This window comes from Ipomoea nil, unplaced genomic scaffold (genome assembly GCF_001879475.1).
Source record: "Ipomoea nil cultivar Tokyo-kokei standard unplaced genomic scaffold, Asagao_1.1 scaffold2036, whole genome shotgun sequence".
NCBI classification, from domain to species: domain Eukaryota; kingdom Viridiplantae; phylum Streptophyta; class Magnoliopsida; order Solanales; family Convolvulaceae; genus Ipomoea; species Ipomoea nil.
The window spans coordinates 5377238-5401502 of NW_017618464.1; the positions used below are offsets into that span (position 1 = coordinate 5377238).

A 24265-nucleotide genomic window follows, 5' to 3' on the forward strand; every position below is an offset into this window, starting at 1 on the left:
TTAGTAGTTCTCGCGGTCATCCCTCATCCCTCTGGGCGGTTCATAATGACCATGATGAATATGAGAAAGGAGATCAACATGTTCCTGAAGGGCATGCAGTAGCAATGAACATCTTTAATAATAGTTAGGAGATCAAAAGTGAAATTTTCTTATTTTTAATCGGATCCACTTAGAGCATTCATATCAGTTGTTTTTTGTATAATATTCAAGAAGACAAGAGGAGAGTGAGAGAGGATGCTACATTATTTCATGAGAATCACATTACCCATGTTATCAGATTACATGAAATTTTGAAGAATGCTAAATTATTAATTCAAAACATATAGATTGAACCAAACTCACCTAATTAATTCAGGTACTTAAAGTTGTATATCATGATTTGTGTATCTCATCTGGAACAGCTTGAAATAAAATTTGATTTATTTGAACAAGTAACATCTGTGACATTCAACCAAAAGGTACACCACATACATTTGCAATAATAATAGAATTCATTGATACTGCATTCAACAACTTCAAATTCCACCAATGACCAAAAGTCTCCAGACAGGAACAATAACAACTTTTAAATTTGAGATTGAGTATCCAAACCATATCCCCAGTTAAGCTAAGTGTGCTCGTGGAAGACAGTACTCAAAACTGACTGGGTAGATAACGCAGCCATCAACAACTTCAAACCCTGTCATCGTATAGACACAAATATATATATATATATATATATATATATATATATATATATTTTCGTGATGATAACATCATACGGAGTATAACTAACAGAAATTATATATATATATACACACACACATACCGTATAATACCCCAACGTAATATCCTTCTCCTTGATGGATCCAACATCCTTAACATTCAACTTTTCCAGTACTCTACTTCTAGAAGCGGAGGGCAGCCGCTTCACCTCTAAGTCATCCATCACCATATACTTCACGCCCCCATCCACAAACCCATCAACTTCACTCTCTGATGAAGTCAACGCATTTTCCCGACCAAATACATAAGTCAACTCAGTGGACATGAAGCACGAACACTCGGGACAAACACTTGACGATCGGTCGCTAACGTAAATAGTCTGGTGGTCGGATGATTTGGATTTAGAACAAGTGTAAAACTTGTCGTTGGTTGTCGCGAACATCTGTCTGGGGAAAAGCTGGGGCGCTTTTTCGATAGGGGGAATTGATAATTTCGGGTTTAAAATAGTGCGTTTGTTTAGCATTTGTTGGAGGTTAGCGAAGGGTAAGTTGGTAATGCTGTTGTACAATTTTCCGAGGGATCCGACCATGGAATCCCTGCATCCATTTCTGACAACCGTCACAATAGGGAAAGACATGAGGCAGAACAAGAAGTCGACGAATTCTTTGTCGGCTTCGGCGTAAAGGACTTTATGGACCTTCTTGTCGATGATGAGCTTCAAACTCAGATTTGGCAACATTGTTGGGGCGCGCGGGACTTGTATGGAGGGGATACCCAGACAACACACAAACACATATATATACAGAGGGGTGCCTGCTGGGGTGGGATGCATTGAATGGCGGTCTGATCTGAACGTTAGAAATGGATACTTTTGGTTTCTGTAGCTGTCGTTGGAAATACCTTCCGGGATTCGCATGCAATTAGTAGTAAATATACAGCATCATGTTATGGTGATGGTCATCGGGTAATCCAATAATTTTTTATTTTTATTTTTTTTGACAAATCCTTGGAGTACTGAGATTAGCCTAGTGATTCTTTGACAAGTCTAGATTGAATTTCGTGTGCATATATGAAGACTATGATTTGATCAATGGCCTGATTGTGGGATTCGTGATTTAACTTAGCAATGGCTCTAGGGGAGGGTCACGTGGACTTAGAATTAATCTTGATAAGCAAGAGATTAAGGAAATAGGCAAATTATGTTGGGACTCGGGTCCACCTTGCAAGGTGGACCAGGTCCAAAACGGCGTCGTCTTACTTCATCGCGTTATTGCCTCGAACGACCTAGCGCCCGGGTCTCCCTCTGGTCCTCCTTTGCACTCCCTTGCCTCTTTGCTTGAACCTCTCCTTCTCTTGGGCCTGCCTTTCATCGTCTTGCCTTCTAACTTACATCCCAGTCGTCATGACCTACTTTAATATTGTGTCTACCTTCAAGCGGGGCACTGTCACCACTCCATGGGGAACCCCGAGCCCAATGGGGGCGCCATGGCCGGAGGTGGCTGATGGTCCAAGCCGCTGGTAGTCTTATATGCGCTTGGTTAGAGGGATGGCACTGGTTCGAATCTCCCTAGCAGCATCCTCTTTAATATTTTACTCACCTTAGGCATATTTTACGACTAAAATTGAATTATAAAGTCATATTTGACAATAAAAATAAAAATACTAATAATAATAACAAAAATAATTTTCATGAAAACTGGTAAAATACAGAAACATCGTGCAGAAAGTGAAAATACAACACCATATATAGGATTAAAAAAATATTCATACTATTAATTGAAAAAACACAACGCATTTCCTGCAGATGCTGAGTCGGATTAGCCTACTTCGAGAGGAACACAGTGGTGAGAACAGAATCAGTGTGTAGAGCAGCCTTCAACACCTTCAATCCCTGTTTCATTATTCAATTCATTCTTTCATTACAATTGTATACTGCATATATACACATTATTACATATACATATACATAAATACATATAAATGTTTGGACTCCAAACTTTAAGTGTCGGTCAAGACTCTAGCCCAATAATATATATATAATAATAATAATACCTCATCAAGTCCGAAACGCACATCCTTCACCTCAAGCGACCCGAAATCCTTAATATTGTTCTTGTTGAGAACAGTAATGGTAGTAATGGAGGAGTGCGGCATCACATTCAAGTCGTCCATCACCATATACGTCACAACATCCTTCACAAACCCACCATTTTCATCCTTAGTAGCATTATCTGCTTTTACAGGAGCAACATAATGCGCCTCAGTACTTATTCTGGAGTTACAAGTAGGACAAACACATTCCGGATATTCGGAGATGTATCTCTGGCGGTTACCATAAGCGTTGCAGCCGCCGGTACAAACGTAAAACTTCTTGGTCTCAGAGGCGACGCCGGGGGGCATTAGGAGCGGCACAGCGGGAGAGTGAAACGCAACTTTAGGGTTGAGAAGGGCGGCCTTATCCATACTAGGTTGGAGGTATGTGTCGCTAATGTTTAGGATGCTGCCGTAGAGATTTCCGAGGGAGCCGGTCATGGAGTTGTGGTTCACGAGTTTGATAACTGTCCCCAGCGGCAACGACATGAGGTGGAATAAGAAATCAACGAAGGCCTTGTCGGCTTCGGCGAAAACCACTTTTAATGTCTTCTTGTCAACGAGGAGCTTCAAGCTCACGGTCGGTGAATTAGCGGCCTCCATGGTTCAAATTAAAACGAATGAAGAGAGGAACAGTATTGTAATGAAGAGAGTTAGTTTTCTTCGACTCGCTCTTCCCATAATATCTGTCTGACTACATCTATATATAGAGAGAGAGTGATACAATCATGGGATACTTCATGGGTATGTAGTTATAACAATAGTTGGATAGTGGATGGTTAATGGGATAGTGGTAGCTTTATAATCATGTATAAATGGCTATCTGTATATGTAAATGGAGTATGAAGAAAGAATATATTATTGAATTGTCTGGTAATATTTTATTCCCTTTTCATAAGTTAGGTATCAATTATTATCATTATATATATTTATAATTTATATTTATTATGCGGAAAAAAGACAAGTAAAATTTAGCCAATTCTAATGCACAAATTGAAAATATACGAAAGATAACACAATCACCACACCATTCTAAAATGCCATGATACTTTTGAATGAGGAAGCATGGAAATGGAACGGTTAAAATTTATGGAATGGTCACTGTCTTTATTACACTCCCCAAACAATAACAAAAATCCAGTACAGATTAATGGAGTTTAAGACACTAGCACACATAAATCTTGGTTTTCGAAAAAAAAAAAAACACACACACACAAATCTTTACAGAAATATCAGGGTTGGCAAGATCAAAGCTTGGTTTCCATAGCCAACATAAAAGCCAATTCAAGCTACTGCTCATAACATGACCCCGGACCTGTTGGAGGACTCCTGCCATAATAGTTTGTAACGGGAGCAGCTTGAACCCCTCGTCTTGTCAAGAGGCACCGGAAATATTCCAGTCTCTGCAACGCAACTGATGATGTATTTGTTGAAGATGTGGCCTCCTGGCTGCTCCACAGGCGCTCTACATTGGAAATGTTAATGATTACAAACTCTCAATCTCATGAAACGCTTGCAATAATTCATAATTTCATATTTAAATGAAGTTTTTACTGTAATACTGTAATATAGATGATTCTCTTAGGCAAATCATTGAATTGGTTGGATATAGTATTGCCAAATCCTAACCTGCTGCAGCTGCAGCTCGGGGCCATATGGTTTGTTGAACATTTGAAGCATCAGCAGTTTCACCCCACATGCATACTTCACCTCCAAGCACGAGTTTTTGCTGTTGAGCGTCATCTATATCTTCCAATGGATCTGCATAATAAACCTCGTCCCAGGGAACATCTAAATGGTCAAGATACCAGACACCTTGGTTGCTATAAATGCATCTGAAGTTTTTTGCAACAGCCTTTGGACAGACACCAGGGCCCAACCTACACCACCAATCATGTATTATTTTCTTCACAAACCTGACTGCGGCGGACCAGGAAAACCACAATGTTGTTTGACATGGTACATAAATCCAGTCTGTACTCACCAATTATGCACCACTGTCCTTGGGTTGAGTTTGGATGCAAAAGTGTTAAAGGTTTCCTCCCTGCATGAAATGACAAAGTTGATACACTAAAATTCAAAAAATAATTTAGAATACATGTTCTCAGAGAAAGCCAAATAGTTATTATTGAGTATTTTATATTAGAGAGAGAATGTTTGAAATTAACAGATGGGATTGCAACTTTTCAAGTATAAAAACTGTCCTTTTCTTCTTCTTTTTTTAATTTTTTTTTTTAATATTTTAAATGGAGGACATACCAGTTAACTGGTGTCCAATTTTGTGATATTGCTATTTCTTGACCTCTGAGCACAAAATATTGATATGCATCCTTAGCAGTCATATTATGATCTTCAAGCCTGCAAGTAGAATGTATAGTTATTACTAGAACTGCATAATAGGGAAAGTGGGAGACATCAGATCACAGACTCCAGGAATGAGATCACACATATGCCATTTTGCTGAGTTCAAAAACTAGAAAATAGAAAAGGGTAAAAACTAAAAAGTAAGTATGGCATTTCGTGAAGATACTTAAATGGTTCTGAACACTGATTAAAATACAGTTTTAAAAAACTTTGGCACCACATCCTGCTCACATTAATAGCAGGTTTGTTTCCAGCATCGAATAGATAGGCAGATCAACTGCGTTGAAGTTTAGCATTGAAATACTTCCAGTAACAAGTGCCCAAGGGACTAACTTTCTAGGCAAAGTAATAAGTAATAAAGTACCAAATAAGAAACCATATATCTTATCAGAACTTATCATGGACATATATATTACTAATACACTTCATAATGTTCGCTGTGACATATTATGTCCTCCACAGATATTGGATTAGTGAGGATTAGTTCTAAGTATAATATGGTAGAATCTATTTTCAACATCCTGTTCCTACAAATGTAAAACATGCACAGCAGTTGTATAGAAATTCATGGCGGGCATGAGAGAAACATACCATTGCTCCACATGCGGAGTAGAGGTCCAACAATCTGCAAAAAGTGATACATGTTTACAATCATCTTCATTCCTTTTCCCTCACTATTTCTTTTTTACTGTACAATCATCATGATGAAAGCAGCACAATCTTACTGTCTAAACATGATACACGAATGCAGTTATCCAAGTATTGGTAATGCTCTTTTTAAATTTAGTGTATGGTCATGTACATCCTCTATGTGTGCGCATGAGAGAGAGTGAGGGAAGAACACAAAGGACAGAAGAAAAATGCCAAGAGTCATCAAAACAAACAGTTCGTTTAGCCTAACCTGTATTGACCTCATCACCACCTAAGTGAAAGAGCTCAAATGGAAAAATCTTCCTCATGTCTGCAAGAGTAGAAATAACAAGCCATTGTCATGATGGAGCGAAGAAAGAAGGATATTTATAAGCATTATGTTTTAATGCTTCTATTAGCTATTGTTAAACAGACTGTGTCATATCCTGGACTCATCAAATAAACCACAAACATGGAATTCTGGAAAGAGAGGTTGCTTAGTATTTTATTATTAACAAAAGGGTGTTCTATTAAGGACAAATTTCATCACCACAAAAAGATACTACATAGTGTACTCAATTTATAAGTATTAAGTAAAAGCAAGCAAGAAAAAATAATTCAGAACGAAGGAGGGTAGGGTAGGGGGGTAATTTGACACAAAATTCTCACCATTGTGAGATCACAAAAGGAGTGATAAGAGGAAACTAACACAAATTGGAGAATAATTTATAGGTGGTTAAGTTATGACGTGCTAATCAGCTAAATAACGCAAGGGAGGTGTGGTCTTTAGAAAAATGAGTTTGCTGCATGTACGTGCATATCAATAACTAAAAGTGATGACAAAGAAGTGAAGAACTCATTTAAAGGTTTTATGACTTGATTATGGAAGTAATGCATTGACAATTACAAGTTCTCCATAGATAGGATGTCATAAATGCATTAATAACCTTCACTAGTTCACTTAATGTGAAAATTTTCTCCTTAGATGATCTGGACTTATATGAAAGGAATTAACCATTGAGCCAATAAATGTCTGGGTATTATAATTCCTCAAGCTTCATAAATATCTGAAAGGATTTAACCTTTTCCCTGTTGCATGTTCAAACCTCAACTAGGAAACCATGAAGAACTATTTCCCAAACTATTAATGCAAAGACAAGCCAAAAGTGTAACATAAAAAGGAAGAAACAACATAAACACAATAGAAGATCCAGATGTAAAACTTTTAAAGGGACCAATGAACATAACCTGCAATGATTCCTGATATCACATCAAAAGTAAAGTTTTTCGAAACATCCAGTGGCTCTGTACAATTAGGTGAAGGCCAAAGATCAGGATATCCTTTACCCCTGGAATAAAGTAAAAATACAAAAAGTATAGAGTTGATTGTGTGATGAAGAAAGACATGAATAATGGTAAATAACACCGAGTACTCGGTTTCAGATTATCAAAGCAACATCACTTTTTGTCACAAGACACCTCTAATAAGACAATCAAACAAGAGCTCAATTTTGCATGTTCATAACTTCATCTGCATGGATATATATCAATTGAAAAATGCATGCATATCATAAACTTAGGTTTACATGTAAGAGTTGGACATTAGATAAAGCATTTAAGAAAGTCATATCTCACAGCCCTTTTAAAAGATTCAGATGGAAATTGGTTTTCTAATTCCAATTCTTCCACAAATATCCAAATCTCCAGAAAGGAGTTATGGAGAAGGAAATTGGAGAGGTACAAAGAGAATCACTATACTCTCAAATACTCACCATGATTCTGCGTGACCAGGAACATCTATCTCTGCCATAATATTGATACCTGTAATAAGTTCATTGAGTGAGACAGCATTGACAAAGAAGCAACATCTTGAACGTTTGGACAAACATTTTGGGATGCCCATTACCTCTCATTTTTGCAAAGCTTCAATTTTGTCCACAGATAGAAATGGGAAATGCAAAATACAGTATTAGTGCCACATAAAAAATATCCAGGAGGAATCAATCAATTTCATTCTACGGAGTATTTAACAAGTCCGAAAAGGATTTAAATAATCCTAGAGGAAAATCATCACTCCATACTAAAGAAAATTCACAAATGAATGGGACAAAGAATATAAAAAACAAACACGAATCTCACTTAACAATGTCGTACGCATCTTCAACAGTATAGCGCTCCATCTTTGTATAAGCCCCTTTCCACAAATTTGGATATGTAGGCACTTCTATAGGAAATGACTGTTCATCTATGATGTGCCAATGAAGAACATTCTACTGAATTGAATAAACAATGTCAGAAATACAACAACATAAATTCAAAGAACCAGTAAATGCAGTAGTTAACGTATCTTACAAGTTTAGCATATGACATGGATTCAATAACTTGCTTGATAATTTCAACAGGCAAATAGTGTCTTGAGGTATCTGCCAAAGGCGAAACTCATCAGTGGAAGGCAATGCATGGGATGCTCTGCAGATTCATAACCATTTGCTATTGTCCAAGCTTATCCAAAAGGAATGAAATTAACGAGGTTACTGTCAATAGAATGCTTATCTTACCAAGCATTAACCCGCGATATTTAAATCTTGGCTTGTCATTGATTAACCAGGGTGCATTATGTACTTGCACATCTTTAGTCACATAATCAAAAACACACAACTGGCTCATTGTCTGGGAGAGGGAAAGTAAGACACCATCAGGGGGTTATTATACATCTTATCATACCTGAAAAAAGCCTAGCATATTATATCATCACAGTTCATACCTCTAATGCTCGAACAGCACCATAAACAGAATTTGCCTGCATGATGAAAGAAACAAACCACAATTAGTAATATGCCATAAAAGTAGCCCTGTACTGTCAGATGCATTTATATTGAAAACTTATTAAAGTATACAAGTTTCAATCTGTCAGGCTATTATAACCAGAATAGGAATCTAAAACGTTAAGCCCCATAGTCAGCAATGGAAAGAAAGATTGGTGCTAAACTTTCATCAGAAATCAGCTTAAGAGGAATGGCAAGCTGAAGAATCATGCCTACCACATCACTCAAAGCAACACATAAAGAAAAAAGCCGAACTTCAAAATAACCTCAATGGAAATCCCCTGAACAATCGAACGTTCATTGCTTTTCGCCACCAGCAAAGTGTAGCTCTCATCAACACCAAGTTGTAGCTGCACAGACACCAATCAAACTATATCAACATCTCACATTTCCCGTTTTCACTCACCTTAATTTCCCCCAAAATAAAAATAAAATTAAAAATCACAGCTAAACATTCACCTCTTCGCTGTCGGAATGCACAGTAACACTAAGTTGCTTAATATCATAATCACCGGAACCCGCCAACTTGGAGCCATGCTTAAAAATAATATGCTTGTATCGCTCAAACGCCTCTTTGACAATCACGGAGCTACCGCCGTTGCCGCTAACGGAGAGCGAGAGATTTGGATCGACGGTGAGAATATCGTTGCCGGAGGTGAATTCCGACGGCAACGGCCATAAATAGGTTAGAGATTCATCGAGCTCTGTACGGAGCTTCAGCTTACGAGAATTGACTAGCGCAAAGAAGAGGAAGAAGATGCAAAGAGTGTGGAATGAGGACAAGATAGTCATTTCCAGGGAGCGCATGATGGAAGAACGATATTGCCAGACTGCCAGTGGTTATGGTGTTGCAGTGTTTGACTTGGATTGAAGCTAGTAATCGCCAATCGGTGAAGAAGAACAGAAACGCTGTTAAACAAATATTAATAAATTCTTTGAAAGAAATAAACATCGAAGTGGCTGTAGTTTAGCGGTTAGAATCTCACGTTGTGGCCGTGAGGACCTGGGCTCGAATCCCAGCAGCCACACGCAACTTTTAAAAGTTAAACCTTTTTAAATTTTACCCACTCTAGCGTGCCTGCAAAACTGCAATCATGGAATTGAAAACGATGTTTTGAAAGTCAAGGTAAAAAGATGAAGATATTTTTTTATCATTTATTTAGTATAATAATATAATATTAGGTGATGTGTACATGTTATTATATTATAGTAGACACAAATAAATACTTACAAGTACACACAGAGTAAATAGGTAAATTAATATTGTCTATAACTGATCGGGCAAAGCAAAGAAACCCAATAAAATAGAGTTGTCTCAATTTTACATTGACAATTTGTTACGCAGTATAAGGCTTGTAGCTAATTAACTAAATTGAAAATGAAATGAGGATTGGAGTTAACTATGAAGTCCTATAATTTAAACTCTATAATTAATTAATCAATATGTCACATTGTATGCGATATGTTATTCCATCATACCCCAACAATATTTTCTTAAATTTAGAACGTGTTTGATTCAACCATTGAACATCATGATTCCTAATTTTATCACTACGAAGTTAAATTATTGAAGGTCAACATGAATCGAAAATGGTAATATAAAAGTTATAACTAAATTATTTTACCAATAACAATATAACAAAATTACGTAAACAATAATCTATCTATCTATATCTATATCTATATCTATATCTATATATCTATATATCTATATATCTATATATCTATATATAAAAGTAAAATTCTCCTAACAAATTTCCCCCCCAAAACTTTTGTAGTAAAACTTATTTGGTAAGTAATTGTCAAATGGAAACTAAATAAAATCTATTAATTGGTAATATTATATATGGTATTATATTCTATAATATAATATAATTGATAATATTATTGTTCAAGTATAATAAAAATATTATTGTTCAAGTATAAAATAAAATAATAATAATAACAATAATAATAATAATAATAATAATAATAATAAATGATAACAACAACAACAACAATATAATAATAATAATAACAACAACAACAACAATAATAATAATAATAACAATAATAATAATAATAATAATAATCCAAACAAAACTATATACAAAATAAAATTAAATTTAAAAAAAATAATTAGAAGACAAAGGTGGCTCCCCTTAGTAAATGATGTGGGATCATTTTGATCCCACATTGAAAATGTATGGAAAGAGGAGCTCTTGATCTCCTCTATATAAGAGGAGCAATGCTCCTCTTACAACCATACAATTGCTTGCCCATCAATGTGGGCAAGTATTGAGAAGTCCAAAGACTTTTTATAGTACTACTATTGACCCGACAAATTATGCTGTGGAATTGTGTCTACCTTGCAAGGTAGACATGGTTCAAAAATAGTTCATAATTATGAATATAATAATCAATATATAGTTCAAAAATTATGAACATATAGTTCTATAATTATGAACATAGTGTTGTGAAAATAATTATGAACACATAGTTATCTAATTATTAATATAGAGATTCAATAATTGTGAATATGAAGTTTAAAAATTATGAATATATATCTTTATAATTATGAACATATAATTCAATAAGTATGAACATAGAGTTCTGTAATTATGAATATAGAGTTCAATAATTATGAATATGAAGTTCAAAGATTATGAATATATAGCTTTATAATAATGATAGTGCAGTATTTATTTGAACATAGAACTGTGTCCACCTTGCAAGGTGGACACGGTTCCACAACCTATTAAAACCCAAGGTGTCAAATGGCTCTTATTTAAAAAAAAAAAAAAAAACTTATCTTACTGGAAATTATTTTTTTATTTATTTTTTAATTTTAGGGGGTTTGGGAAAGATTAACCAAAAATGTCTATGAGTTGTTTTAGTTTTTAGCAGTTTCGAGCAAATTGTTAAGTTATTAAATAATATTTTTGGTGTTTTGATAAAATATAAAATGTTAAACAGACGAATTTTTTAAAATTTTGACGAATTTGCCAAATAATCAAATTACAACAACAACAACAACAATAATAATCCAAACAAAACTATATACAAAATAAAATTAAAATTAAAAACAAAAAACAAAGGGGAGTCACGGGCTCCCTTTGTAAATGATTTTGAGATAATTTTTATCTCACATTGAAAATGATTGAAAAGAGAGAGTTCCTCTATACAAGAGGAGCAATGATCCCCTTACAAACATAATTTCTTGCCCATCAATGTGGGCAAGTATTGAGATGTCAAAAGGTTCTTATTTAAGAAGCCTCAACTCTGTCTTCTTATTTTAGTTTTTATTTATTTATTTATTATTTATTTATTTATTATTAATGGGGGTTGTGAAGATTAACACAAAATGTATGTGTTGTATTAATTTTTAGCCATTTGGAGTAAATTACTGAGTTAAAATGACGAATTGGTTAAAATTTTGGGAAATTTATCAACAATTAAATAAATAAATAATAATAATAATAATAATAATAATAATAATAATAATAATATATAATATAATATAATATAATATAATATATAATATAATATAATAATAATAATAATAGTAATCCAACAAAAAAAAAAAAAACGATATACAAAATAAAATTAAAACTAAAATAAATAAGAAGAAGAGACAAGGGTGCCACGGACTCCCCTTTGTAAATGATGTTGGATCATTTGATCCCACATTGAAAATGTTTAGAAAAGGAGCTCTTGAGCTCCTATATATAAGAGGTGCAATGCACCTTTTACAAACATAATTGTTTGCCCATCAATGTGGGCAAATATTGAGAGGTCCAAAGATTTTTTTTTTTTTTGTACTATTGACCTGATAAATTATGCTGTGGAATTGTGTTCACCTTGCAAGGTAGACACGATTCTAAAATTGTTCATAATTATGAATATATAGTTCAACAATTATGAACATATAATTTTATAATTATGAACATAGTGTTGTGAGCATAATTATGAATATATAGTTATTTAATTATGAATATAGAGATTCAAAACTTATTTGGTAAGTAAATGTCAAATGGAAATTAAATAAAATCTATTAATTGGTAATATTATATATGGTATTATATTCTATAATATAATATAATTTATAATATTATTGTTCAAGTATAATAAAAATGTTATTGTTCAAGTATAAAATAAAATTAAAATAACAACAACAATAATAATAATAATAATCCAAACAAAACTATATACAAAATAAAATTAAAATTAAAAAAAAAAAAAAAAAAAAAAAAAAGAAGACAAAAGTGGCTCCCTTTAGTAAATGATGTGGGATCATTTTGATCCCACATTGAAAATGTTTGGAAAGAGGAGCTCTTGATCTCCTCTGTCCACCTTGCAAGGTAGACGTGGTTCAAAAATAGTTCATAACTATGAATATAATAATCAATATATAGTTCAAAAATTATGAACATATAGTTCTATAATTATGAACAGAGTGTTGTGAGCATAATTATGAACACATAGTTATCTAATTATGAATATAGAGATTCAATAATTGTGAATTGTGAATATGAAGTTCATAAATTATGAATATATATCTTTATAATTATGAACATTTAATTCAATAACTATGAACATAGAGTTCTGTAATTATGAATATAGAGTTTAATAATTATGAATATGAAGTTTAAAGATTATGAATACATAGCTTTATAATAATGAACTTATAGTTCAGTATTTATGAACATAGAACTGCAAGGTGGACACGGTTCCACAACCTAAAACCCAACGTGTCAAATGGCTCTTATTTAAAAAAAAAAAAAAAAAAACTTATTTTAATAGAGATTCTTAATTTTTTTAATTCTTTTTTAATTTATTAGGGGATTTGGGAAAGATTAACCAAAAATGTATATGAGTTGTTTTAGTTTTTAGCAGTTTCGAGCAAATTGTTAAGTTATTAAATAATATTGATGTATTGATAAATATAAAATGTTAAACAAACGAATTTCTTAAAATTTTGACGAATTTGCCAAATAATCAAATTACAATAACAACAACAACAACAACAATAATAATCCAAACAAAACTATATACAAAATAAAATTAAAATTAAAAACAAAAAAAAAACAAAAACAAAAAAAAAAAAAAAAAAAAAAAAAAAAAAAAAAAGACAAAGGGGAGTCACGGGCCCCCTTTGTAAATGATTTTGAAATAATTTTTATCCCACATTTAAAAATGCTTGAAAAGAGAGAGCTCCTCTATATAAGAGGAGAAACGATTCCCTTACAAACATAATTTCTTGCCCATCAATGTGGGCAAGTATTGAGATATCAAAAGGTTCTTATTTAAAAAGCCTCTTTATCTTCTTATTTTAGTTTTTATTTATTTATTATTAAGGGGGGTTGTGAAAGATTAACACAAAATGTATGTGTTGTATTAGTTTTTTAGCTATTTGAAGCAAACTATTGAGTTACTATATAAGTTAAAATGACAAATTTGTTAAAATTTTGACAAATTTATCAATAATCAAATAAAAAAAATATTATAATATAATATAATAATAGTAATCCAAACAAAACGATATACAAAATAAAATTAAAATTAAAATAAATAAGAAGAAGACAAAAGGGTGTCACGGACTCCCCTTTATAAATGATGTTGGATCATTTGATCCCACATTGAAAATGTTTAGAAAATGAGCTCTTGAACTCCTCTATATAAGAGGAGCAATGCTCCTTTTGCAAACATAATTGCTTGCCCATCAATGTGGACAAGTATTGAGAAGTCCAAAGATTTTTATTTTTTATTTTGTACTATTGACCCGATAAATTATGCTGTGGAATGGTGTCCACCTTGCAAGGTAGACACAATTCCAAAATTGTTCATAATTATGAATATATAGTTCAATAATTATGAACATATAGTTTTATAATTATGAACATATAGTTATGTAATTATGAATATAGAGATTCAAAACTTTTTTTGTAAGTAAATGACAAATGAAAATTAAATAAAATCTATTAATTCTTCCAAAAGGATGAACCCGAACCCTAAGGGCCCCCACACTCCAACCTGACAGAGCATTTGGGAGGATGTAAATCATGGTAACTCAACTGAAATCTATTAATTGGTAATATTATATATGGTATTATATTCTATAATATAATATAATTGATAATATTATTGTTCAAGTATAATAAAAATATTATTGTTCAAGTATAAAATAAAATTAGAATAATAACAATAACAACAAAAACAATAATAGTAGTAATAATAATAATAACAATAATAATAATAATAATAATAATAATCCAAACAAAACTATATACAAAATAAAATTAAAATAAAAAAAAAATAAGAAGAAGACAAAGGTGGCTCCCCTTAGTAAATGATGTGGGATCATTTTGATCCCACATTGATAATGTTTGGAAAGAGGAGCTCTTGATCTCCTCTATATAACCATACAATTGCTTGCCCATCAATGTGGGCAAGTATTGAGAAGTCCAAAGACTTTTTACAAATGAGAAGTTCAAAGGCTTTTAATTTTTTTTAGTACTATTGACCCGGTAAATTGTGTTGTGGAACCGTATCCATCTTGCAAGATAAACACGGTTCCAAAATTGTTAATAATTATGAGTATATAGTTCTACTATTATGAACATAGTGTTGTGAACATAATTTTGAACATATAGTGTAGTAATTATGAACATAAAGTTTTGTAATTGTAAATATAGAGTTCAATAATTATGAATATGAAGTTCAAAGATTATGAATATATAACTTTATGATAATGAACATATAGTTCAGTAATTATAAACATGGAATTGTGTCCACCTTGCAAGGTGGACACAGTTCCATATCATAACTATTCGATTGACCCTGTTACATGTACACTTTCTTAACCTATTGAAGATGTTACATGTACACTTTCTCAACCTATTGAAGACCGTGTCAAAATGCTTTTATTTAAGAAATCTTATCATAATGACTTCTTATTTTAGTTTTTTTTTTTTTTTTTTTAAATTTATTAGGGGGTTTAAGAAAGATTAACCCAAAACGTATATGAGTTGTTTTAGTTTTTAGCAGTTTGGAGCAAATTGCTAAGTTATTCAATAATATTTTTGGTTTTTTGTTTAAATATTAAATGTCGGATTTCTTAAAATTTTGACGAATTTGTCAAACAATCAAATTAGAATAACAACAACAACAATAATAATAATAACAACAACAACAACAATAATAATAGTCCAAAACAAAACTATATACAAAATAAAATTAAAATTAAAAAAACAAAAGAGTCATGGGCTCCCTTTGTAAGTGATCTGGGATCATTTTTATCGCACATTAAAAATGTTTGAAAAGAGAGAGCAATGATCCTCTTACAATCTATATATATATATATATATATATATATATATATATATATATATATATATATATATAAAAGTAAAATCCTCCTTGCCAAGTACGTTTTCCCCCCATCCTTTGTAAATGATATGGGATTATTTTGATCCCACATTGAAAATGTTTGAAAAGATAAGCTCTTGAGTTCCTCTATATAAGAGGTACAAACATAATTGTTTGTCCATCAATGTTGCAAGTATTGAGAAGTTAAAAGGTTCTTATTTAAGAAACCTTAGCTTTGTCTTCTTATTTTAGTTTTTATTTATTTATTCATTATTTATTATTATTATTATTATTTATTTATTTATTATTAGTGGGTTGGGAAAGATTAACCCAAAATGTATGTATTGTTTTAGTTTTTAGCATTTTAGAGCAAATTACTAAGTTATTAAATAATATTTTTGGTGTTTTGATTAAAGATAAATTGTTAAAATGACGAATTTGTTAAAATTTTGGTGAATTTTTCAATCTCAATTTTTTAATAATAATAATAATAATAATAATAATAATAATAATAATAATAATAATCACCATCATCATCATCATCCAAACAAAACGATATACAAAATAAATTAAAATTAGAAAAAAAATAAGAAGAATGATGTTGGATCATTTTAATCTCACATTGAAAATGTTTGGAAAGAGGGGCTCTTGAAAATGTTTACAAACATAATTGCTTGCCATCAATGTGGGCAAGTAGTAAGAAGTCCAAAGTTTTTTTATTTTTTTATTTTTTTTAAATTTTTTTGTTTCCTTTTTGTTTAGAAGTAAAGGAATATTACAAATAGAAAGAAAATATTTCAATAATAATATTTCACATAATCAAGGAGTAAATGCATATTTTTAAAAATAGTAAATGTAAATTAAAAATGGAACGAAAATATTTCATTAATAATATTCTACATCATCAAATTAAAATGTGACGGAAATTAGGAAAAAATATCAATACATCTATATTCTAATTGACTGAAAATAAAAAAAAAAATAATTGACTGAAAATGAATCTAATATTACTAATTGACTGAAAATTTGAAAAAGAAATGAATATTAATAATTGACTGCAAATAAAAAAAAATGCTCCATAATTGACTAAAAAATAAATAAAAGAAATGACCATATCATTGCATTTTAATTAAAAATGGAATGAAAATTAAAAATTGGAGAAAAATATTTCAATAATAATAATATTCTACATTATCAATAGTAAATGCATATTTTAAATAATAGTAAAGGTAAATTAAAAATGAAACGGAAATATTTCAATAATAATATCTACATCATTAATTAAAAATGGAATGAAAATTAGGTAAAAATATCACTACATTTGATATTCTAATTGATTAATTGTCTGAAAATAAAAAAAAATAATTGGCTGAAAATGAATCTGATATCACTAATTGATTGAAAATATAAAAGGATAACTAATTGAATAATATTCTACCATTATATATTTTAATCCAATTAATCCGTCCTGATGGATTGAAGGTGTTAGCTCTAGATGAAGATGAATAGGATTGTGTTGTCACTACCAATGTCGTCTACAAAGACGTTTCAATAATGTGTAAATATAATCGGTGATATTAAGTTTTTTTTTTTAAATGAAAAAATTGTTATATATCTAGACAAAAAAAATATATCTTCCATACAAATGAATAAGGATACCAATTCATTTCTATAACTGAGTTGTTAGAGAACGAGCACATTTTCCTAATTTATGAAAATTCTAAACAATGATAAATAAAATCTTCAAAGTTATAGCACCGTATGCGTACATCTAGACATTAGCTATTAATTTGAGCAATTATTTACACAAATTCAAGTAATGATAACACCAAAATATATAAACGATCCAAATCATATATTTAATTGCACTATATAATATTTGATGTTCTAATTTAAATAATTATATATCGATTCATATATTCTTAATATATTATAACAAATCCATTCCGTGCATCGCACGGGTGCAAATACTAGTGTAATTAAAATTAAATACGACAACGTGATACCTTTGTGGCTCATTTGAGGAAAGGCTACAAGTTCGAACTTCGGTAGTGAGATATTGACTCTTTGAATTACCATAAATGGAAAAAGTATATTGAATAAATGTTATATTGTAATCGAGTCGATAATACTCAAAAATACGATAACGTGATACAAAATTCAAACTATATGCCCGAAATCTTGAATTATTAGCTAATGACATTGGTGAGTGCATGACAAAGAGAGACGTGGATTCATAAAATTTATTCTCTATTATACATTTCCGTTTTCACCTTTATACCCACTTGTGCAATTATGTCACTTATGCACGAACTTTATGTGAACATCATGTCGTTAAACAATTCGATCATAAGAATGACTTGGCCTAATTTATTTTGCAAATAAAAATGTTTTTTTTTTTTAAATCCCTTTTGAATTTCATTGATTTTCGATATTCATAAATTGATTAACTCAATTATTAATTAAAAAAAAAACAAATTTATGTCTCTCAAAACTTAACATAATAGATATTTATGAATTGGTTGACGCAATCATTAATTAAAAACCAAATTTATGTCTCTCGAAACTTAACATAGTGATTTGTCGCCCGACTTTAAGTCACGACTGAAGAAGGTCATGTGAGGAAAACCTTTTTTTTTTTTATAGAAAGGGAAGGGCAAAACTTAAGCAGGGTTTAACCGGGCTCAAGACTATGATTCTTCAACAGTCAATCCGCTACTTGATTTTGGTCACGCAAAATATGGCATCATTGGACATTCTAACTCTTCTTGATCCAAGATTTGCACTCCAAAATGATATTGTGAAGGGACCCCCCCCCCCCACCACCCCAACCTCTGGCGTCAAAAAGCGGATCGTTAATCCAGTTGATCACATTCGTCGAGTCACTCTGCGAACATGATCAACTGGATTAACGATCCGTTTTTTACGATGACTCTAGGAGCAGAGCCTTGTTTTACGAAAAATATTAAAGTCAAAATAACTTATTAGTTCAAATATAGAACATTGTGGTTATTTCGATATGTTCATATGTATGCAATATAATAAATAAATAAATAAATAATAATGACACCGTAAATAAGTTTACTTGTAAATATTGTTCTTAATTAAAAAAAAAAAACAAATTTATGCATCTCGGAGTTTAGCATTGTGGATATTCATGAATTGATTAATTCAACCCTTAATTAAAAAATAAATTTATGCCTTTCATTTCAGAGTTTAGCGTAGTGATTCACAAATCGTGACTAAAGAAGGCTGTGGCGAAAAAATCTAGATGATAGAAGGTACACTAACTCTAGGGTGGGGTCTTGTTTTATAAAAAATACGAGTCAAGTATAACTCTCTGGTTCAAATATAACTCAAAAAAAAATATTATCACACTACATAATAGTTGAGATATGTATGTCATATATAATACGGAGTAAATAAATAAATAATGGCACCGTAAACTATAGCGGTGAAGAGAGACCAGAGACGTGAGTGGGGAAAATTCCTTCGCCAAAAAATCGTAAACTCTGTTCCTACATTCCATTTCCATACTCCACTAGTGCGGGAACTTTCCGCCATCCTGCAACAAGTCAACAACAACCTCCGCGATATTCGATTCTGCCTGCAACGCCCCTCAATTCTACATAGATTTACGCTGCCTACCATTCTCCCGTTCCTCTCCCCCATGCTCCGTCGTCACACTGACTACAATTTCAACTTGTCGTAGTGGTGTTCAGCCGGGATTTTGAAATGGTGGAGGCGGTAAGTATCGACTTCGACGATCACGGCGCCTCCGAGGAGCAACTCCTCTTGTCGGACACCAACACCGCCGCCGACCGGTCTTGGCGCTTGAACTTCGACGGCTTCCAGCTCTCGTCGGAGCAGAAGGAGAAGCCTTGTCGCGGCATTCATAGCTGCCTCGGTGTTTTAAGTAATTTTCTCAACTGTCATATGCTTCATAGCTCGTTGCGTTGATATACATGATGTGTTTTGTTTTCCGATCGTTTGAATATCGAATTGGTTACGTTTATAGAAAACATCTTTTGCCTTTCAATGGCTTAAAATATCAATTTTCTAGTTCAAGTAATCCAGTGAAAACGTGTGGTTTTAACTTTTAAGGTTTACTTTCTCTTTCATACTTAATACGGAGCAATATAGTTAAGATCAAAAGTGAACTTGTGAAGGGAAATTTGTTGCCTAGTTGATTTATTAAGAATGCTTGTAACATTACAGAATTTATTGTTGCATATGCTATCAGTTCTGTCTTTGTTGAGTGTGATTGATAGTGTATTGTCTAGACAGAATTTGGAAATCTTATGACAATGAAGTGTTATGACAATGAAGTGATACCTTATAGGCATATAAATAATGTTTCCATCTTCTCATATACAGTTCTGCATATATATTCCTTCTCATCCTCTAGAGAGGAAAATAATTGAACTCTGGAGTGTCATTGGCTTGATTTAGTGGTATAAATACTACTCCGTATAAAAGAATTTGAAGTGTGATTCTGAATCCTTACTTGAATGTGTATTTGGTAAAAGATTTAGAATATTAAAAGGGAGCCAGGCCATATAGGCTAGCTAAATGGCTGAAGTGTTTAGATGTTCTTTTAATGTTTTTAGTATTTATTCGAGCTTCTGATGTTAACATTATGGCATTCATGTTAAGGTTATATTAGCTCAAACAAGAAAAAGTTTCTATAATCTTTTTTTTTTTTCAAAGTTATATGTTTGTCTTTCAATTTTCCCCAAAATGTTCAAACTAGATGGGATTTATACATTTCTTCTTTCAGTTTTCCCCAAAATGCTCAAACTAGATGGGGAATTCATCTTTCTTGAATTCTTATTTCCTTTCCTTAATAAATTCCAAGTCTCAAAAAGTGTAAAGCTACCCAGCTTAAAGTATCAATGGAAGCATTCTCAAAATTTCCCTTTGCATACTGCCTCAGGAACATTGAATGAATTCATCTTTCTTGAAGCCTTATTTCCTTTCCTTAATAAATTCCGAGTCTCAAAAAGTGTATAGTATCCACTATCCAGCTTAAAGTATCAATGGAAGCATTCTCAAATTTTCCCTTATGCATATTGCCTCAGGAAAATTGAATTAATTGAACCCCAGTGAGTTATTGCTTTCAGATGAACTAATGGAAGCATTCTCAACCCTTCCCTTTGAACATTGTCTCAAACAGTGTAAAGTATCCAGCTTAAAAACTATTATCTGTTGGTTTGTGGGTCCAACTTCAGAAGAACAAGATGCTTCATGTGTGGATTTGCATTAATTTGGTATATATTAAGGAATTTCTCTTTAACCTTTCTGTTTTCTAAATGGAATATGCTTGATTTGTGGTTAATTGCCTTGAGTTGACATTTGTGGTTGCATATGCTTATACATATATATGCAATGTATTCTATTGAGATATAAACTCTATACCTAAATTTTTGTAGAAGGAAATAGGAGTTATTTCTCCTGGTGCATGGTAGAAATTTTGTTTTGCACTTTCATACATAGATTTTTCCAGTGATTGTCTCACCGGCAAAGTGCTGTGAAATCATTCCTAATGGATTCACCTATTGGTAAGTTATAGTTACAAGTCTTTTAAGGTACTCTGGTGTTTATGCTCCACTAGGCCATACAGGTTTAATTCCAGAATTTGATATCAGGTTATTGAACAATTAAATTGGCACACGGGTGCTTAGGTTGAGGTTTTTGCTTAAAATACTGTAGGATTTGATTTGATGTAATCCTTTAGACACATGTGTACTTGAAATCCTTTCTTTGATTTATTGTGCTGGCCATGTCTTTGTAATAATAGGTTGCCATAATGGAACAGGTAGAGGAGTTATTTCAATTGTATTCATGAGTTTATCTTTTTGAACCCTTGAAGTTACTTTTTTATATTTAATTGCTCTATATGATGATTACAGAAGAAGAAGATAACGTGGCAGAATATTATCAACAACAAGTAGAAATGCTTGAGGGATTTAATGAAATGGATGCCTTAACAGATCATGGTTCTCTGCCAGGAATGTCAAAGGTCAGTGGTGTTGAATATCTATTAAGCATGGATCATGATTTACACAGACCATAATGAGTTAGAACCTTGGATGATACTAATGGTTCCATTGCAGGAAGAAAGAGAAAAATTAGCCAAAAGTGAAACAGCTGCAATCATGATATCAAATGTTGCAAACATGATTCTGTTTGCTGCTAAGATTTATGCATCTATTCGTAGTGGTTCACTGGCAATCATTGCATCAACATTAGACTCACTTCTAGATCTTCTGTCTGGTTTTATATTGTGGTTTACGGCCTTCTCCATGAAGAAAAGAAATCCATATAAATATCCTATTGGAAAGAACCGTATGCAGCCTTTGGTAAGTTCCTCTGCTGCTTCTCTTTGATCTTCCAATAAAAAAATATGGAGTACATCACTGTAGTCTGCTAGTTATATTTCATTACACCTATGCTGTTTTTTGCTTATCTTATTTTGTAGAGTCTAAAGTTATATTCAAAATTTGATCATTAAATGCAGCTTGGTTTTCAGATTAGAAACTTTAGCTTTTCTGGCATGGTAACGGAGAGGAAATTCAATCAACTTATGCACCTTCTCCTAGTTTCATATTTTCAGAAATATTTGAAACATGCTGGACCTTCACTTTGGTTTTTCCTTAAAATAAGTGGTAAAATTTATATATAGCTTTATGGATATATGAGTAGTTATTTGAGAGTGCGAGTCACTTCCCTGGAATGTCTGAGATTTCTGGCTTTTATTTTTGTTGATATTATTCATGGTTCTTCCCTTGGAAGTATGGTCAGAACAAGGAAACTTCTACACTTTTTTAAATCCCCTACTACCTCAAGTGGGTTTATTCTCATTGGATGTTTCTGTTTTTAACATTGCAATGTTGATATATGCAGGGAATCCTTGTTTTTGCATCTGTTATGGCGACTTTAGGATTACAGATAATTTTGGAATCTCTTCGCACGCTGTTATCTAATGTAAGTGATTCTTCTTAAGCATGCAGAGCTCCTGTTCAATACATGATTGTGAACTTTCCTTGTTTGGTTGCTGGGCTTTGAACTTGATTCCTAATATCAAAGAATGGTATTGATTCCTAAAATGTTTTGATATCTGTTTTTAAGTTTTTTTATAGTGGTTATGGAACTCAGTGGAGGTATACAATGAGGGGAGAAGTCTCTGGTCTGATGTGGTGTTTTGGTTGATTGAAACATTACCTTTTTACAGGAGATGGATTTTAACCTTACAAAGGAACAGGAGCTATGGGTAGTTGGCATTATGGTTTTTGTAACTCTGGTGAAACTAGTTTTGGTGATCTATTGTCGATCCTTCACCAACGAGATTGTCAAAGCGTATGCTCAAGACCACTTCTTTGACGTTATCACCAACGTCATAGGTCTTATTGCTGCATTGCTTGCTAACTACGTCACTGGCTGGATGGATCCTGTTGGAGCTATCATTGTAAGTAATGGTGCATTATCTACTTTCTATCGCATCCCATAAACTCGATCATATCACCACCCCGGCCCTGCTTCCCAACCCAGCACGCATACTCCCCCTTTTCAGCACTTTTTTGTGTCATGCAGCTCGCCATATACACCATCCGAACGTGGTTGCTGACAGTGCTGGAGAATGTGAACTCCCTCGTTGGCCAGTCAGCTACCCCGGAATACTTACAAAAAGTGACATACCTATGTTGGAATCATCACAAAGCCATAAGGCACATAGACACTGTCAGGGCTTACACCTTCGGTTCACACTACTTCGTCGAAGTTGACATCGTCTTGCCTGCAAAAATGCCCCTGCAAGAGGCCCACGACATCGGAGAGTCTTTACAAGAGAAACTGGAACTGTTGCCTGATATTGAGCGCGCCTTCGTCCATCTCGATTATGAGTTCAGCCACAAACCCGAGCATACACAAGCACATCTTTAGTCAAGAAATGCTTGGAGTTACTTGGACAAAAAATAAGATTGATTTATATTTGGCGTCCTTCATTAATGGTGTAAAGTATCCTCTGAGCTCTGAAACTGGAAATAACATGTGATTGATGTGGTAAATGGTTTAAATAGAAACCAATTTGCCAAGTCTTCCCAACCTATAGACATTTTCACTAGTGTTTTATTTTATACTCTTTTTCCCCTTTTTGTTTCTTGTTTATGGCAATTTTCCAGTATGTGAGCAGTACAAAATTCTTCTTTCTGATATAGCAGATTACTGCTTCATTTGATAAAAATAGGAAATAGGACATGAGAACCTGAGACAGCTCTTTACTCTTTGTTCATTGGTCATTTTGA

The 24265-nt window shown here is 32.6% G+C and overlaps 4 protein-coding genes and 1 non-coding gene across 6 annotated transcripts; 2 read left to right on the forward strand and 3 right to left on the reverse strand.

Moving 5' to 3' along the window:
- Nucleotides 1-1444, reverse strand: LOC109147846. The gene is made up of 2 exons (XM_019295503.1): nt 809-1444; nt 1-84 (listed from the first exon to the last, which is right to left on the reverse strand). The coding sequence occupies exons 1-2, from the start codon at nt 1442-1444 to the stop codon at nt 1-3; spliced, it is 720 nt and encodes a 239-aa protein (XP_019151048.1).
- A 1083-nt stretch (nt 1445-2527) lies between these two features.
- On the reverse strand, nt 2528-3399 carry LOC109147847. The gene is made up of 2 exons (XM_019295504.1): nt 2758-3399; nt 2528-2596 (listed from the first exon to the last, which is right to left on the reverse strand). The coding sequence occupies exons 1-2, from the start codon at nt 3397-3399 to the stop codon at nt 2528-2530; spliced, it is 711 nt and encodes a 236-aa protein (XP_019151049.1).
- A 606-nt stretch (nt 3400-4005) lies between these two features.
- On the reverse strand, nt 4006-9502 carry LOC109148097 (beta-hexosaminidase 1). Its single transcript, XM_019295875.1, has 15 exons — nt 9075-9502; nt 8882-8965; nt 8555-8590; nt 8349-8460; nt 8143-8213; nt 7930-8060; nt 7697-7713; nt 7563-7611; nt 7039-7139; nt 6062-6121; nt 5752-5785; nt 5056-5154; nt 4781-4840; nt 4426-4676; nt 4006-4261 (listed from the first exon to the last, which is right to left on the reverse strand). The coding sequence occupies exons 1-15, from the start codon at nt 9420-9422 to the stop codon at nt 4086-4088; spliced, it is 1629 nt and encodes a 542-aa protein (XP_019151420.1). The 5' UTR covers nt 9423-9502; the 3' UTR covers nt 4006-4085.
- A 69-nt stretch (nt 9503-9571) lies between these two features.
- Nucleotides 9572-9643, forward strand: TRNAH-GUG. Its single transcript has one exon. It is a non-coding gene; the product is annotated as a tRNA-His (tRNA).
- A 9797-nt stretch (nt 9644-19440) lies between these two features.
- Nucleotides 19441-24069, forward strand: LOC109148098 (metal tolerance protein 5-like). 2 transcript variants are annotated; one of them, XM_019295876.1, is made up of 6 exons: nt 19441-19878; nt 21875-21984; nt 22079-22324; nt 22869-22949; nt 23197-23430; nt 23556-24069. In XM_019295876.1, exons 1-6 carry the CDS (start codon nt 19698-19700, stop codon nt 23901-23903), a joined length of 1200 nt encoding a protein of 399 aa, XP_019151421.1. In that variant the 5' UTR covers nt 19441-19697; the 3' UTR covers nt 23904-24069. The 2 variants fall into 2 exon arrangements, with proteins under 2 accessions (XP_019151421.1, XP_019151422.1); XM_019295877.1 differs by lacking the exon at nt 19441-19878 and adding an exon at nt 21365-21523.
- Nucleotides 24070-24265: the final 196 nt, after the last annotated feature.

Excerpts from the sequence above, each read along its gene's own strand:
- LOC109147847 (XM_019295504.1), bottom strand. The coding sequence starts at position 3,399 with ATGGAGGCCGCTAATTCACCGACCGTGAGCTTGAAGCTCCTCGTTGAC. Across the intron at positions 2,597-2,757 it reads TGCGTTTCGGACTTGATGAG|GGATTGAAGGTGTTGAAGGC; the intron begins GTATTATTATTA and ends ATAATGAAACAG.
- LOC109148098 (XM_019295876.1), top strand. The coding sequence starts at position 19,698 with ATGGTGGAGGCGGTAAGTATCGACTTCGACGATCACGGCGCCTCCGAG. Across the intron at positions 22,325-22,868 it reads AGAACCGTATGCAGCCTTTG|GGAATCCTTGTTTTTGCATC; the intron begins GTAAGTTCCTCT and ends TGATATATGCAG. Across the intron at positions 22,950-23,196 it reads TTCGCACGCTGTTATCTAAT|GAGATGGATTTTAACCTTAC; the intron begins GTAAGTGATTCT and ends ACCTTTTTACAG.
- LOC109147846 (XM_019295503.1), bottom strand. The coding sequence starts at position 1,444 with ATGTTGCCAAATCTGAGTTTGAAGCTCATCATCGACAAGAAGGTCCAT. Across the intron at positions 85-808 it reads TTACGTTGGGGTATTATACG|GAACATGTTGATCTCCTTTC; the intron begins GTATGTGTGTGT and ends CATGCCCTTCAG.
- LOC109148097 (XM_019295875.1), bottom strand. The coding sequence starts at position 9,422 with ATGCGCTCCCTGGAAATGACTATCTTGTCCTCATTCCACACTCTTTGC. Across the intron at positions 8,966-9,074 it reads TGCATTCCGACAGCGAAGAG|CTACAACTTGGTGTTGATGA; the intron begins GTGAATGTTTAG and ends GTGTCTGTGCAG. Across the intron at positions 8,061-8,142 it reads CCATGTCATATGCTAAACTT|AATGTTCTTCATTGGCACAT; the intron begins GTAAGATACGTT and ends TCAATTCAGTAG.